At 35.2% G+C, this 17,736-nt stretch overlaps 1 protein-coding gene and 1 long non-coding RNA gene across 2 annotated transcripts; both read left to right on the top strand.

Moving 5' to 3' along the window:
- The first annotated feature begins 1,077 nt into the window (after positions 1-1,077).
- Positions 1,078-16,096, top strand: LOC129430400 (protein-glutamine gamma-glutamyltransferase K). The gene is made up of 13 exons (XM_073874841.1): positions 1,078-1,081; positions 5,058-5,345; positions 7,923-8,174; positions 8,312-8,406; positions 9,935-9,964; positions 10,147-10,254; positions 12,410-12,587; positions 12,738-12,876; positions 12,960-13,152; positions 13,251-13,404; positions 15,244-15,549; positions 15,661-15,821; positions 16,091-16,096. The coding sequence occupies exons 1-13, from the start codon at positions 1,078-1,080 to the stop codon at positions 16,094-16,096; spliced, it is 1,914 nt and encodes a 637-aa protein (XP_073730942.1).
- Positions 16,097-16,234: 138 nt separating this feature from the next.
- Positions 16,235-17,155, top strand: LOC141369336 (uncharacterized). Its single transcript, XR_012372994.1, has 2 exons — positions 16,235-16,371; positions 16,653-17,155. It is a non-coding gene; the product is annotated as an uncharacterized lncRNA (long non-coding RNA).
- Positions 17,156-17,736: the final 581 nt, after the last annotated feature.

Here is a 17,736-nt window from a genome sequence, read left to right as displayed (position 1 = left end):
TATGGAAACTCGTTGCCCTAAAAAAGTTGATTTTGCCTGGTTGAAATAACAATTAATTTTAAGTTTAATGTACTTAATGTTTTAATTTCTTCCAATGCACTCTTAACCCAGATTAGATGACATTACTAGAAATGTGTGAGGAAACCTGTTGCATATAACTTTAGTTTTTATCACTTTATATTACTTTTGATGTTATAAATGGTATTATAACAAAAATTAATGACTGACTTTAAGTCAATCATTGAATAAACGTGATTCTCCACAGAAACACACAAAAAATGTGTTTTGACATACATTGTAAGTACAGTGGAGAGAAATACAATAAAATGTTTTGAACAGGGTTCATGTACGGAAACACTGATCACCTGAACGGTGACTTCACAAAATTATCATTTACAACAAAACAACATCAATAATATAAGAGCTTGAACCTATATTACATTTTATTAACAAATATTTGAATAGAGAAAGTTCTTATCAGTTTTTAATTTGTGAAAAAGCAAAAAATAATCTAAATATTCAGGCGCAAAGGATTATGGGTATTCCTCATAACATGAACTAATAATTTTAAGTTCATTTTACTTGAATGTTTTAGTTTAATAGATTTTGTAAGGTTAACAGTTAAATCAACTAAAATTTTTAAGCTTTGGCTTCAAAACAGAAAATATTAATGATTTTGCTTTGATTGTTTGAGTAAAGACAATTTCTGGGTTAACAGTGAAGACTTCAGCACAATATGTTACATACAATCTCAAAGGTCTGCAAAATTTACAAACAAAAACAGAATATTTCCCATTTTGTATAATCACAGAAAATCTAACACAAAAGTTTTAATACATCTGAGCTTTCGGTAAGAAAAGGTTTAACTCTCCATGATGAAATGATTACTGAAAGCACATGCCTACAATGTTTTCCCACACAGTCTTACAGTTTAATCAATACCAGATAATGAACCAATAAAAATAAAACCAAACCAACATCAATTTACAAAATCCTTTTACAAAGCAAGAAAAATATTTTGAAAAATATTTGTGGATTTACAAATGATCTAGATATTTGACATCACAACAATTCGCTATGGGTAAAATATTTTATTTCATTTAATTTTTTTTATTTAAATGGCAAGTGTAGTTGGGGACAAATTGAATGACAATGATAAACTTTTTTGTAAAAAACCTGACATTATTTTTTGTGCATTACATTGAAAACTAGTTATATCAAATATGTGAAGTAGAAAATGCCTAATTAAATAATTTTATTCAACTAAACTTTTAACTCATTTAAGTCTATGAAGAATATCTGGTGTCATAAGCTTTTTGTGATAAAGATATTTAAACTTTGCTTTTCCTTCATGTTTTATGCTTGTTTCATGAATCCAGAATATTTAAAAAAAAAGATTGAAATATATCACAGTTTTAATTCAAAATACACAAAAAAATAAATATTACATTATAGTCCAATGATGTGAAGTTATGCTTACTGTAAAAAAAATGCAGCATAAAGTAAAAACAAGTCAATTCAGTCTACTATTTTAAGTTTTGACCTGTGGATAGTTGGCATAAATTATAAAAACTAGTTGAAGTTGTTTGACTTAATTTTTTAGGTTAAAGTAGCATAAAAATACATGTTGATTTGATAAAATGCTGCATTCTTTCACACTAAAGTATTACTATTTATTAGTAACGAACGACTCATTTAGTGAAGTTACACATGCCATCTTCATGATTCATTTCTGTTCAAGATTCTGTAAACAGATACATTAAAGTGATGGGATTGGTGGAATAACACTGACACATTAATTCACCTGTTTGTCTGATAAATTTAACAGTGATTCATGTGACGTCAACTGCAGGCTTAAGACTGAGAAATCATATTTGTGTGTGTCACTTTACATGATCTTGCATTGTCAAATACTAATCATCATTGGATTTATGTAAGAGACCTACACTGCAAAAATTATTGCAATAAAATGCAATAAAATGACTTTCTTACTTAGTATTTTTGTCTTGTTTTCAATAAAAAATCTTAAATAAAGATGTATTTTCTTGATGAGCAAAATGACCTAGGAAAATAAGTCTAGTTTTTAGACAAAAAATATAAAATGTAAGCGAATAAGTGCTTAAAACAAGCAAAAAAACTGCCAGTTTATGAAAAAAAAACATTTTTTTTAAATGTTTATTGAAAAGTTAACATATTTCAAGATTTTTTTCTGATTCCATTGGCTGATTTTTTTGCTTGTTTTAAGCACTAATTTACTTAAAGTTTATATTTTTGTCTAAAAACTAGACCTATTTTCTCGGGTCATTTTGCTCATCAAGAAAATACATCTTAATTTAAGAATTTGTAGATATGTTTTACTGAAAACAAGACAAAAATACTAAGTAAGAAAATCTTTTTATTGCAGTGTAACAGTTTATTCTGACAGGCCACTATAAAAGGGTCCATAACAATAATAAAAACATAATAATGTAGAAATAATCTGAAGAGTTTAATTCACTAAAAATGCTACTAAAACCATTCAGGTATTTTGTATTCATCTTCTCAGACTCAAGGACTCGAAGTCAGACTCTCAGCCAAGCCAGGATTGACAATATAACAAAAGTTTATTGGAAAATCTGATGTCATGAAACCTTATTGAAATATTTCAATTTATATATTAAACATGCATTAGTAATCATGTCTGGTCTAATTCAGGTGTTTTCAAACTTTTTGTCAAACCTTCTTGACCTAAATTATTTACTTGAATTACCCCCTAACATTTTAAGTAAATATTTAATAATTTAAATGCACATTTTGCATGTTCAAAAATGTTTTTTATCTGATTTAAAGTTTTTTCCGTAGTATTTACATGGTTATTTATACCTGTTATTGGACATTCATCAAGTTATTTTCTTTATTGATATATAAAACATCTATTTTGCATGAGTTCTCAGTTTTCTGATGCATTGTAGTGTTGTGTAATGATCATATGACAGATGGCATATTACACAAATAAAATATATATTTCTTATAACATGTTTATTTTATAATTATTACTTTACATTTTATAATTTATAAGTAATTGATTTCATTTCATCAACTGACGAACCACCTGCAATTCCCAGCGAAAAACCCAATTTGGGAAACCCTGGTCTGAAGGATGAAAAAGCATTTTGTTTATATAATTATTAAAAGCTTATGTGTGTGTTTTTTGTGTCTGAAGCTCATTCATGTGCTCCATTCCTTCTGAAAACGTGCTGTTCTGCTTATACATTAAAACAATGTCCATGACAGATCCACTTAACAGTTTAGAGTAATGACACCAACATTTGACTTTATTGTTTTAATGAGGCAGAACTTCAGATGTCATGACTGTGTTGTAATCTCATTAATCCTGTTAAATGTTTGTTGGTCACATGCAGCTTGAGGTCCACATGCATTATGATGTTACAATTAACCTGTGCTACTCATCCAAACACTAAACACTAAGTACTTGAGACTCATCATGAGCTGGGAATGGGGTGGAGATTTAAATATACAGAGAGAGAATATATACCAGCTTTCAGAAGAGAGGAATATCTGATCGTTTTTCACCAGCTATATGAATTCAAGCATTAAAGAAGAAAAACTGTAAACATGTAAGTAATCATTTAAAATATGATATATGATATTTCTTGATATTGTATAGTTTTTTCTGATTCTACAAACATCAATGGCATTGTGTCAAAACATTTATCTAAAGCTTTTAATGGTGATTTCATATAGAATCACATAAAGGAATTTAATGTACTTTTAGATTTCCAAACTCTTAGTTAATAGAATTAATACTGAACCTAGAGAAAGAGAAAATATACATATATAACACTTATTTATGACTACAGTAAATAACATTTTGTATTCACACACACGCTATAGCAGTGGTCTCCAACGTGGTGCCCATGTATACTATTATACAGTCTTCAGGAAAAATTATTTAATAATAAAGCCCTTATAACAACCTTTTAAAACTTTTCCTTCTGGGTATCTAAATTCAACACTTTAACAAGATAACACTGAAGACAGAGAGGCTAAATGCAATAAACATTTTGGCTGGTTTATACCATTTAGTTGATAAAATTTGATCTATTTAGTTTCTAGCCTGAGGTTTTTTTCTAAGACTTAAGATATCAGAATATAATACATGTTTAGATGCTTTCATTAATCTGATTCTCTTTGTTCCCCTCTCTCTCTCTCTCTCTCTCTCTCTCTCTCTCTCTCAGGGCAACAAATGTGAATGGTAAGTTCATTTACATCCACTACTTACATTTCACAGCGCTTTTATAAGATGTAAAATAAATCTTTGGTGTCCCCAGTGTACGTATGTGAAGTTTTAGCTCAAAATATCATATAGGTAATTTATTATAGCATGTTAACATTAGCACTTTGTAGGTCTGAAAAGAAATGTGTTTTTGGGTGTGTCCTTTAAAATGCACATGAGCTGATCTCTGCACTAAATGGCAGTGCCGTGGTTGGATAGTGCAGATTAAGAGGTGGTACTATCCCCTTCTGACATCATAAGGGGAGACAAATTTCAGTGACCTATTTTTTCAGATGCTTGCAGAGATTGGTTTACCAAAACTAAGTTACTGGGTTGATCTTTTACACATTTTCTAGGTTGATAGAAGCACTGGCGTCTAAATTATAGCACTTAAAGTAGGGGTCCATGATCTCTTAAAGCCAAAGTTGACATTTAAAATCACCTAAACAAACACGCCCCTACCCCAATAGAATCTGAACCTTCATTTGATGGACCCGTCCCACACATACGCAACACGGGCAATAATGTCAGTTAGTAGACACGCCCCTTAGTGCTGATTGGCTACAAGTGTGTTTTGGTAGTCGGCCCGACTCCCTTTTCCAAAGTGTTTTTCAAAAAACATGGAAAATACCTGACATACATTATGGATATCTTTTAAACCGATAGCCTTATTGTTCTTCAGTAACCTCTTATATTATAAACTTAAAAGTCAAACTTCACCTGTCATGACAACACATAGAGCAAGACTTAAAACGCACATCGCTTTCAAAACTTTCTTCAGACTGTTTAAGAAGTATTTACAGAAATCTTCAGACCTTTCTGTTCAGCCCCCATCCAGCCTGTTCAATTTTTAATTTATCTATTTTTATTTTTCCAGGCACAGTTCTGCAGGTGCATTCTATTGATCTCTTCAGATCCAGAAAAGGAGCAAATCGTCTGGAGCATCACACAGACCGTTTCCATAGCGATAACCTCATCATCCGTAGAGGACAATGCTTTCATATGTGCATCCAGCTGTCCCGACCTTTTAATACCAATACAGACCAAATTCTTCTGGAGCTTAGACTTGGTAAGTTTTCTGTTTTTATTCATCTGTTTTCATTAATAAAGTTAAACCTGTGCATAATCTGCATTGACAGGTGCATTAAAGGGGACATTTCACAAGACTTTTTTAAAATGTAAAATTGCCAATTTGTAGGTGTAAGCAAAATGTGCCGTTTTTGGGTCCTCAGCTGATCTCTGCACTAAATGGCAGTGCCATGGTTGGATAGTGCAGATTAAAGGGCTTGATTATCCCCTTCTGACATCACAAAGGGAGCCAAATTTCAATTACATATTTCACATGCTTGCAGAAAATGGTTTACCAAAACTAAGTTACTGGGTTGATCTTTTTCACATTTTCTAGAAGCACTGAGGACCCTAATTTTAGCTCTTAAATATGGAAAAAGTCTGATTTTCATGATATATGTCCCCATTAACACATACACTACAAATACAACGAGAGCACATTTATGTCTGACAACTGTAGCCTACTGTATGTAGGTGCCATTTGTAATAATTGAGGTAAAAGATTTTAAAAAATTAGCTACACGCATCAAAAGAATGAGAAGAAATAAGGGCAAAGATGTCATTAAAAAAATGACAAGGTATAGTGCTGCAGAAATATCAATCTGAATTAGCATTCTAAATTACTAGCTACAGCCCGACTGGTGTTGTAATACCAGTTTCGACCATGGGAGGCGGTATGCGGGCCACGCACATAACCAAACTGCAATACACGAATAAGTCGCATGTGTACAGCCCTCTACTACTACCGCTGCATCCGAAAACTAAGGCAGCTGACTTGTTGACTTAAGAGGCATGAAGGCAGCTCAGAGAAATGCAATTCGGACAGCCATGGATTCGGACATGCCTTGATGCCTTCCTGCCTTGCAATAGGGTTTTCGGACGCATTTCAGTTCAGGGAAGAAAGCGGAAGAATGGCTGAAGCAAGAGACATTTACCACTACCACAACCATTCCACAACAACGCGCTCGGAATCACAAATAAAATATGATAAATAAAGGAACCGAACCAGAGTAAATACTGGCACTGCTTTTCATCGCTGGAGACAACTAATGGACATGAAAGAAATGAGGTTCGACTCCGAAATGACATCATTTATTTTCGATTGGTAAGTAAGATGCTGTTAGTATTTCGCTAGAAGTTCACTTATAATAGGCATTGGGATAACCTATGCTCAATTTGTACATGAACTACGGCTTTGTGCAGTAAATGTGGCTCCATCTGAAAGCAGCTGGTGGCGATTCACTTTTAATCAAGAAACCGGCTTCACTGACGAGAAGCTCAATGACTATCGCATGCAAATTATCGCGCATCCTTAGCTGTTAGCGTTTAATAGTTAGCTCTACCCACAGATCCGATCCGGTTTTCACCCGTTATCTACCAAGCCGATGCTAAAATGTAACATTAGCTAAGAAGCTTGAAATGTCTTCGATGATAATGAACACCAAATGGACGCACGAAACGTAGCGGAAAACATTGCAATTTTAATGAGACCGAATGTTTTTTTTGTGACTGAATGTTTTTTTTTGTGACTAATGATAACTTAGTTGCTAATGTAAATCAAACTTGATATATGCTGCTAAATTTGCAGCTGCTAAATTAAAATAGACCAACTCACTTTCTGGAGGTATACTGCCCCCGTCTGTTTGGAGTGTGTAGTATGAATTGATTTTTTTTTGGCGGACATTTTAAATGGTCCCTTTATGTAATCCCTTAAAAAAAACATTTTGGACCTTGACACCTGTATTTAGTGCTGCTCGCCTGTGTTTGGATCACTTAAACTAATCCAACTTAACTACAACTTAACTGACAAATAAATAAATAAGGTAAAAAGTACATAGCAACAGTAGACTAATACAGTACATGCATACTCTAAAAAAATTTCAACCCATCATATGGTCAAAAAGTGACAAACCCAACAATGGGATAAAACAACCCAGCATAGTTTAAATTATAACCCAACGGGTTTGTCCCTTTTTGACCCAACGCTGGGTTGAAAATAACCCAGCATTTTTATAGGATGAGCGCACATTTGTAAAGGGCTACAATAACATTTAATAAAATTTCGTTGTTCAGTTGGTTCGGGTTGTTCAGTTGCAATGTGTTAACAATGCAAAGGTCATGGGTTCGAACCCAAACATACATATTAATACTATGATTGAATAGATTGAATGCACTGTACTGTACTGTAAGTCAGTGGTTCTCAAACTTTTTCCGCGTGCGGCCCACCTTGTGTATGATGCATTCCTTCTCGGCCCGCCCAAAGAAAATTTATGACAAAAACTGTTCTAAAAGTTTTTTTTTTAATTAAACAAAACATATTAAGTTATACAAAGTAGTGCTGTTGGTTAGTAGCCTTATTTTTATTAGGTTTAATACCGTTCATTTATCATGAATTCTGTGTATTTTATAAAATGTCATAAAACTGGGGCCCCCCTGGCACCATCTCGCGGCCCCCCTGGGGGCCCCGGACTGAGAACCACTGCTGTAAGTCACTTTGGATACACCGGTAAGTGTCAGTCAAATGCAAAAATGTAAACCCTCAGCATCATCATGTCTTGTTATTGTGCGTGTTTTGCAGGTGACGTCTCACCAGCACACAAGCACAGTTTTGTGACCGTTCCACTTGTGACAGAATTCAAGAGAGATTCCTGGGAGGCCAAGATTGTCGAACAGACAAAAAACAGACTGAAACTGTCAGTTTATTCCCTTCCAAACGCTTGTATTGGACTGTACAAACTCACTGTTGTCACAAATTGCCCGGAAGGAAAATCCACTTCACCATACACACCTGACAACAACATTTACATGCTGTTTAACCCCTGGTGTAAAGGTATGACAGATATGGCTTCAAATATAAAGTGAGCAATCTTAAATCAGTCAGTTTGACCATCTTGAATCATTACATGATCAGTTTATCCAACACTATGCATAAGTTAACTAATCACTTCCCATAAAACTCTTTATCAGACGACTCAGTGTACCTGGAAGATGATGGACAGAGGATGGAGTATGTGCTGAATGACATGGGCAATATCTACTATGGTACTAAAAGTCAGGGCTGCGTTTCCCAACAACGTTGTCCCTTAGCGCGCTACGAAGACTCCTAAGTTAAACCTTAACTACAGGTTTACCTTTTCTAGGCGTGTTTCCCGAACTGTACCTTAGCGGGTTTCTTAAGGTATACTTTCTTACGTACGACGTTACCAGGTGCTGTCCATGGCGATGGTGCTGAATAGGTTGATATCGATTGCTCGACAATCAATTGTTCACTTTATGTAATAGGTACTTCGCTGCGTTATCAGAGAGCGGTGTTATTTATTAAAGAAACATTTCAGAAATAGTTCAAGTTACATTTATTAGGAATATCTGTTATAAAATATTTCAAATTGCAAACAACTAAATATAAACCTTGTATATTTTATTTTATATCAAACCCATGCAAAACTCGCAACTTCATGTCCAAAAGTATAATGCATAAACTGCTTCAATGCATCCATTATTCCTTCACTTTAAAGGATAATTTATATTAGGGGTTCCCAATAAATGCGTTGCACAGGGAAATAAGGTGGGTCGTGCAAGTCACCTGGCTTGGCATTACACTTAAAATATAGAAAAACAAATTGTTGTTCATTAGTTCACGCGTTTATGTGTTTGGACACTGCGCAAGCAGCGCGTTTACAATGCGGATAACGCTTAATGGAAGCATTTCTGGAGCCGCGCCTGTCTGTTAACCTTAAATATAACATAAAATATATATTATATGATATATAAATATATAGTATGATTGTTTTAGGTTTAAGCTTTGATTAGTTTTAATGTGGAAAATTTGTTGACCTTATACAAGCAATAATCAAGTGGAGCATTTTCTTTTTAATGTTTATAAAGAATATTGCATGCAGTTGCCTCAAAGTTATAAAAAATTAAAAAAAACTTCTATGAAAAGTCGAATTAACATAAATAATAATATATAGGAAAATCAACAATTATGATTTCGTGATGAATGTGCTCCCGTGTGGCATGCAATTTTTTTTAACTTGATTTGTTTTATTTGCAGCTAAAATAGCCAGTAAACTAAAGATTTAACGGATATGAAATGCACAAATAAAATAGTAAGATTCGCTGTATAGCTGCCTGCCATAGTTTCACCAACTCCTCCACCCAAAATCTTTTTTTTAATAGTTTCTTTAGCCTGTAATAATAGTTCACAGCTGATGTTCCTTTGGAAAAAAATAAAAAAAAATCTAACAACCATCAGTGTAATAATGTCTAATTATGTGAATGTTTTATTCTTTAAATAAATAAAAAATGCCTAATTTGACACGGAGTGTACTTCAACTTTTTTTTAAACAGATATTTAGTTATATAGACTGCAATCTACACAAGCTTTTATCACAGTCATGGCCCCTAGCGGAGTCAAGTGGGATAAGGTATAGCTAAGATTGCTCCAGACCAACCTTCCGAACGAACGACTTACAGAAGTGATACGTAACTAAGAACGTTTCGGGAAACACGTATTAACGATAAGGTACAGCTTAAGGTACAACTTAAGAACGACGTAGAGCTAAGAAGGTTTCGGGGAACGCAGCCTAGATCGGTTCCAGAACCTGGAACTTTGGCCTTGTAAGAGCTTCATTTCTTTAACACAAATGTTAAGTTCCTTCTACCTCACTTTATACATCTGAGCCATAAAACCAACAGCACATAAGTTAACATCAATTTGAACCAATCACTGCAATAATCTACAAATCTAATCTCATGTCCTCAAAACAATCAATTTATTTTCGCTATATTTGCTCTTTTAGTTTGATGCAGGGATCGTGGAGGCATGTTTCTTTGTGCTGGAGAGAAGTGCTGCACCCTGCTCAGGATGGGGAGACCCCATTAATGTTGCTAGAGTCGTGTCTGCAATGGTGAATCTATACCAACATTCAGATTTTTCATGCTATATATAGTACTAGTTTAGAAGACTTACAAAATTCTTTTTGTTTATCATTTTATCTGTTCTACTAAATAATCAATTTATGAGCATTGTGAAGATGATGTGTAGTCTATTGAATGTAGTTGGGTTCCTCAAAGAGCTATTCAGTCAAATGATCTTAAAAAAAAAAACATTTCTCTCTTACAATTTTCTAAGGGGGCGTGTGCACCAAGACATTTAAACGAGGCTAAAAACACCAGACGGGCGCTGACAGTGGCTGTATTTTATAAGCTAAGCGCTTTGGTTGCTGATACTTCTGCTTTGTTTATCAGTCGTTGAACAGTGCACCGGTTGGTTGATGTGATATTTGTCCCAACCCTCCCCTACTGAAAAATCCAGCTAATGCTGCGTTCACACCAGCCGAGGAAAAGGCGAGTGATTTTAATGTTACATTGATGTGAAGACGCGCTGATGCGATTCCGTCTCGTTTGCGCGAATGGCGCGAATTGAGCATTGCCTTGGGAAACGCGCGAGTTAAAAAATTTAAACTTTGGCGGAAAATGCACTGCGTCAACCAATCAGGAGCATGCTCTACTAGTGACGTGATTACAGGAAGCGAACAGATTCGCAGAAGCCCCACCCATGACGCGAATTTCCGCGTGAATGTTTCGTTGACTAGAATTTGAAGCGAGTAAACTCAAAATGTTCAAACGGCAAACTAGGTAGACGCAAATTTGATGCCTCAAACGTGGCTGGTGTGAACGCACAATAAGACCAGCATAAGCTGGTGAGCTGGATTTAGCTGGTCTCCCAGCTTGGTTTTAGCTGATATTGCTGGTGTAGCAAGCTGGTCTAGCTGTGTTTTGGTCACTTTTTAAGCTGGTTTAGCTGAACTTAGCTGGTCAGGCTGGAAGACCAGCTGACCCACCAGCTTTGCCAGGCTGGGAGGACCAGCTTAGACCAGCTACTGCCACCTTAAACCAGCTAAAACCAGCTACTAGCTTATGCTGGTCTTTGCTGGATTTTTCAGTAGGGTCTTCCACTGTGATTGGATGGCAAAGTGAGAAGTGACATTAATGAGCTAAGCATATTACACAAAGCAGGGTTTCCCACTGAAAATGTGTTAAAAAATGTTACAAAATAAAACGTAGCGCTTTTCTAAGCGGATTTAAAAGAGGAACTATATTTTATGGCGTAATAGCACTTTTGGGAGTACTTCGACTCGCCTGAAAAGTCCGCTCCCCTTCTCACTCTGGGGTATGGTGCGGTTCCGGGGGCGTGGCAATCAAAGGGCCGGGGCGTAACGCGTTATGATAAAAATTAAAATACTTTTCTTAAAACACTCAAATAAAACTTAATTTTGAAGAAACTATGACAGAAAATGAACACATACTAGATTGTTAATTATAATGAATTAAATGTTTTTACCTCTAACGGGAATAGCTGCGTGATGAAGTGAAACTAAAGGGTTAATAAACACAAACTAAAGCAGATGTTGTAGAACATCTGGCGAACGATGATAGATAGTGAAAAATTTTAAAAACTGATTATTTCCCACTATTAATTACATTATCTTAAAGGAGTGTGACCACGTCTTTATCTCATTTCGGCCGTGTGGCGCGCGTGCACGCTTGCGCTGTAAAGTGTGTCCGTGCTATTCTCTGAGATGTTTTATCAACTGGCTAGTTATCCTCCAGACAGTGGCGGTCCGGACCACATCTTTCTCATTTCGGCCGCGTGGCGCGGGTGCCCGCTCGCGATGTGAAGATGCATTTGATGACCTTTTTTGCAGCTATTTTTTTTATGAAGTAGATGAGGCGGTAGGGTTTCCCAGCCTAGGTGGGCCGCCCGAACTGAAAAGTGCTGCGGGACACCCTGCAAAGTTAAACATTTTTCAACTCTGGGCGTTCAGCGCTGAGCGCCGACGGTTGCCGTTTTTTTCTGTGCTCAGCGCTGAACACCAAGAGTTGAAAAATGTGGAAAAAAACACACTGCGCTTCCATTGGAAACAATTAAAAACACTTTGGTGTGCACACCCACTTAAGAAACTTTTGTGAAACAGAAAAATTCTTAATGGATTTTTGTGGAACCATTCAGCCAAAAATGCACCTTTATTTTTATAACAAAGTGTTTTGTCACTGTGGCAGGTTAATGCCAATGATGACCATGGTGTTGTGGAGGGTAAATGGGAGAACAGCTATGATGGCGGTGTTTCTCCAACAGCCTGGAGTGGCAGCAGTGCTATTCTGAAACAGTACCACGAAAGTAAAGGAGTACCTGTCAAATATGGACAGTGCTGGGTTTTCGCAGGGGTCACAAACTCACGTAAGATACAAATTTACAAATTACATAAAATAATCAGCTGTGATGAATCAGATGTCACTTAACATTTACTGGAACAATGCTAAATTAATTATTAGATACCTGACGTGATCATCATAAATCTCATAATAGATTTGTTTTTCTCTCTCTCAGTGTTGAGGTGTTTTGGTATTCCTACACGTCCCGTCTCAAACTTCAGCTCTGCTCATGACACTGATGCTTCCTTAACAACAGATGTTTATTTAGATGAGACACTAAAAGAGATTAAGCACCTTAACCGTGACTCAATTTGGTAGGCTTATTCATTTATCACACATCAGAATCAAAACCTTTTCTACCCCCAATTTTTATCCCATACCTTTTGTGGTTTTGTAGGAACTTTCACGTGTGGAATGAGGCCTGGATGGCTCGGCCGGACCTTCCAGCTGGTTTTGGAGGTTGGCAGGTGGTTGACGCGACTCCTCAGGAGACCAGTCAGGGTTTCTATCGCTGCGGCCCCACCTCTGTTGCCGCAGTCCGTAGCGGGGAGGTCTTCCACAAATATGACACCCCCTTCGTCTTTGCTGAGGTATGTTGCTCCGTTCACTTGATGATAACTGATGGACTAATGCCACAGTGCCATCTAGTGATGACTGTGTTATTGAACAAGTATGAATGATGCTACAGGTGAACAGTGATCAGATCTTCTGGCGGCGCAGATCAGATGGAAGTTTCTCAGAGTTTCGCGTGGACAAAAGCGCAGTGGGTCACTGCATAAGCACCAAAGCTGTGGGCTCAGACGCACGTGTGGACATAACACACCTTTATAAATACCCAGAAGGTGACAAAGACACTTTGATATTTATTATTTCTTTCTACAATACTTACTACGGATGGGTTAGTCAAGGTATTTTATCCCACAATAACAAAAGCCGTATAAAAGAGCTCACTGCGCGTCATCTTGACTGGATTAGAAATGTATTTGTTGCCCCTGAAATACATTTTAAAATATATGTCAATATATGGTTAAACAACATTTATTTTCAAATTCAAAAATATATTTTATTAAGCTTTACTTTCTACAAAATGTATTTCGCATATATTTAAAACATACTTTTTGGCCAAAGAAATAATTTTTTTTTGCCGTATGGGACTACAGTGTAACTAAAACCTAAATGTTATTATGACATCGCTCTGCATGTGTAATTTTCAAGTTTAATTTGTCTTTAAAGGGAACATATCATGAAAATATGACTTTTTCCATGTTTAAAGGGATAGTTCGGCCAAAAACGATATTAAACCCATGATTTACTCACCCTCAAGCTGTCCGAGTTGCATGTGTCCATCGTTTTTCAGACAGAAAGATCTAAAATATTTTCTAAAATATCCGAAAATGTGTTTGTCTGAAAAACGATGGACATATATGCAACTCGGACAGCTTGGGGGTGAGTAAATCATGGGTTTAATATCGTTTTTGGCCGAACTATCCCTTTAAGTGCTACATTTGGGTTCCCAATAACCCAGTAACTTAGTTTTGGTAAACCATTCTCTAAAGGCATGTGAAAAAAATAGGTAATTTAAATTTGGCTCCCCTTGTGATGTCATAAGGTGATCTTATTATAATTATACCGCCCACCACAGCACTGCTATTTAGTGCACAAAGAGAGAGAGAGAGAGAGAGAGAGAGAGAGAGAGAGAGAGAGAGAGAGAGAGAGAAAATAATTGACAACACAATTGAGATTCAACTTCAACAAACCACCATCATGGTGATCAGTGTTTGCATTTCACAGTGTTGGGTAAGCTACTCAAAAAAAGTAATTAATTACTAGTTACTAATTACATCTTCAATCATGTAATTAGATTACTTTACAAATTACTCTCTCCAAAAAGTATTTAATTACTTACTAATTACTTTCTAAATCCTATTAGTACATGATACAAGAATAGGCTTGAAATGGCTCGAAAAAATAATATATAAAAATACATCAATTATTCTGGTCCCACTTTAGGGTCCAATTCTCTCTATTAACTAACTTTTAACTACTTTTGCCTTAATATACTCCAACTACTGTTTATTAATAATAAAGAAGTTGTTCATTTTAAGTACTGGTAGAAATGGGGAGGGTTAAGGATAAGGAATAAGGTTTTGCAGAATCAGGCATTAATATGTGCTATTAAGTATTAATAAACAGCCAACATCTCATTAATATCAATGCTAATAATCAACCAGTTTATAATGAAAATTGTAAACTAAAACCATGTTAAATCCACTATTGTATTATAGTATTTAGTTACATCAGAAGTAACTGTAATTAGATTACAAGAAAAATAAGAGTAATCCCTTACTTTACTTTTTCAAGGGAAAAGTAATTAAATTACAGTAACTAATTACTTAGTAACTAGTTACACCCAACACTGGCATTTCATCAGCTCATTTGCATTTTAAAAGGACACACCCAAAAAAAGGCACATTTTTGCTCCCACCTACAAAGTTATCATGTTATAATAAATTATCTATATGGTATTTTGAGTTAAAACTTCACATAATGTACTCTGGGGACACCAAAGATTTATACAATGTGGCTATTTTTATAGTTATAATTTAATGTTACATTTAGAAAAACTTTGTTGTTTTGACTGTGTCTCGTACATTAACTGTTTCTTTTACCACATTAATCAGGTACAAAAGAGGAGCGGCTTGCCGTGGAAACTGCCTGTCGCTATGGTGCTAAGCGTTCTTCATTATCTTCATCTTCTGGATCTTCTTCATCCTCTTCTGCTGGTGATGTAGCTCTTGACATCAGCATGCAGGGGGAGGGGCCATGTGTGGGCCAGGATGCTGTGATTTCTGTCATTCTGAAGAATAACTGCGGCTCATCTCGCACCATCACCCTTTACACCCAAGTGTCTGTCATGAACTACACAGGAGTCTGCAGGGACCTGTTGAAAAAGGACCAGATATGTGTTGAGCTCAAGGCTAATGAGAGTGAGCAATGATAGAAGTTGAGACCATAAAACTGCTCTAAAATCAGTAATGGCATCATATTAAGTGATGAAAATCCCTGATATTCATTTAGTATTTTTCTTCTCTTTGTAGTGCAGACTATGGAATGGTCCCTACGATATGAGATTTATAAGGACCATCTGATGGACCAGACAGCACTGATGCTCTCTGTTTCTGGACACGTCACTGAAACTAATCAGATTTTAGCCAAAAGATTCAATTTCAGACTCCGCACACCAGACCTCGATATCACTGTGAGTTTAAAAGATTCAATTTTAGTTATTAATGAACTATCTTGTTTAAAAAACATTTGGCTGTCTGTCTGTAACATAACACACACAAGCCTTATTGCTGACTTTAAAAAGTTTTTCTTTATTAAACTTTCATAATATAGCTACAACTATTAAATACAATTGATTTAAATATTTTTGCAAAATATTTAAATGATCTGAATTGATTTAATATTCAGATAGTTTATTCAGATAATTGTATCTTATCCAAATTATACTGTATAACCTAAAAGAGTTAAAGTTACACAAGACCTGTTTAACATTTTTAAACCTTCAGTTTTTAGATGTATAAATAAGGCTTTTCAACTTTCAAATTTCATGGAAGCAGACACAATAGTATTATTAATATGTGTTTTGTGTGTGATCTTACCTTTCAGCCTTTATGTGATGCTTTTGTGGGCAAATCAATGACAGTCAAAGTCCAATTCCAGAATCCTCTGCGCTGTGTGCTGAAAAATGTGATTTTACGTTTTGAGGGACTAGGAATGAATGAAGTCAAAACAGTTAACTATGGGTAAGACACAAAGAGACTTGAACCTTATGTATATTTGTGGTATAAACACAAATAATGACACTTCTGGAGTTGATTTGGTAAAGAAATTTTGATAAATTATCCCTTGTTTATTCTTAACTTTAAAAAGCATAAATAAATAAATAGGAAGATATAAAATATCCTTAAAACATACTGTACAGAGAGTTATTATTTTTTGATATGTCAGCATCTTTAGTGAAACTCTGTAGTAATTTCCTCTGATATGAAATGACTCTTTCCTAATAGTTTATCTCTGTACTTAGAAATATCGCAAGCCAAGACAAAGTGTGTCTGACAGAGAAGTTTGTTCCTTTACGGTGCGGCACACAGAAACTTCTAGCAACACTTGACTGTCCTCAGCTCACACAGGTGCATGGAGTCGCAAACATTGTGGTGAAAGGCCGTTAAGAAACCTTGAATAAAACTGATTGAAACACAAACTTCCATATTCTGAAATGTTGACAACTACACTAGTTTTATGGGACATCTCTTTAGATTACACTGTCAGAAAAAAAATGTCAAAATATGTGCCCCAAAGTACAGCTTTGGACCTAAAGAGTTGATATTAGTACTTCATAGGTATTTGGTAACACATGTATGCATATCTGTACCTAATGGTACATATTAGTACCTTTATATTTTTTCTAACATTGTAGATCTCATAACCATTTTATTATTATTGCTTAGTACTTAAGGGAGATTTGGGGTTATTTCTGTTTACTACCAAATATTAAACATTTTGAGCAATCACTTTGCAATCTACTTACATTGACGTTTCTGGTTGAATTTTTTATTTCTGATAACTATTCTTTTATAAGCTTGAGTGAAGCAGAAAAAAATGTCCAATTTATTATTTTGTGTCATTGTGAGCTTAGTTTATAGATCTATTTTCTGTTTCTCTTCAGTGCTAAACAAAATGTTTTAATATCTTGTAGACTATTTCTGAGATATACAAATCGATACAATATTTATAACATTTCAAACTATATGAATTTCCTTATATTTACATTTATGCAGATGCTTTTTTCCCCAAAACAACAAAGTGCATTACAAGGTATATATTTTTATCAGCAGGTTGGGTTCAAACTCATGACCCCGTCTTTCGGATGAGACGTTAAACCGAGGTCCTGACTCTCTGTGGTCATTAAAAATCCCAGGATGTCATTCGATAAAAGAGTAGGGGTGTTTACTGCTTTGTTGGCAGAATCTGATTAAAAATGCTCATTTACAAAAAAAGTCAGACGCACTTAAAGCTTTACCTTATTTTTAATTAAAACCATTGCATACACTGCAAAAATTGACTTTCTTACTTAGTATTTTTGTCTTGTTTTCAGTACAAATTCACTT

This window comes from Misgurnus anguillicaudatus, chromosome 13 (genome assembly GCF_027580225.2).
Source record: "Misgurnus anguillicaudatus chromosome 13, ASM2758022v2, whole genome shotgun sequence".
NCBI lineage: Eukaryota > Metazoa > Chordata > Actinopteri > Cypriniformes > Cobitidae > Misgurnus > Misgurnus anguillicaudatus.
Note: the sequence above shows the minus strand (reverse complement) of the source record. Positions and strands in the feature narration are given on the sequence as shown.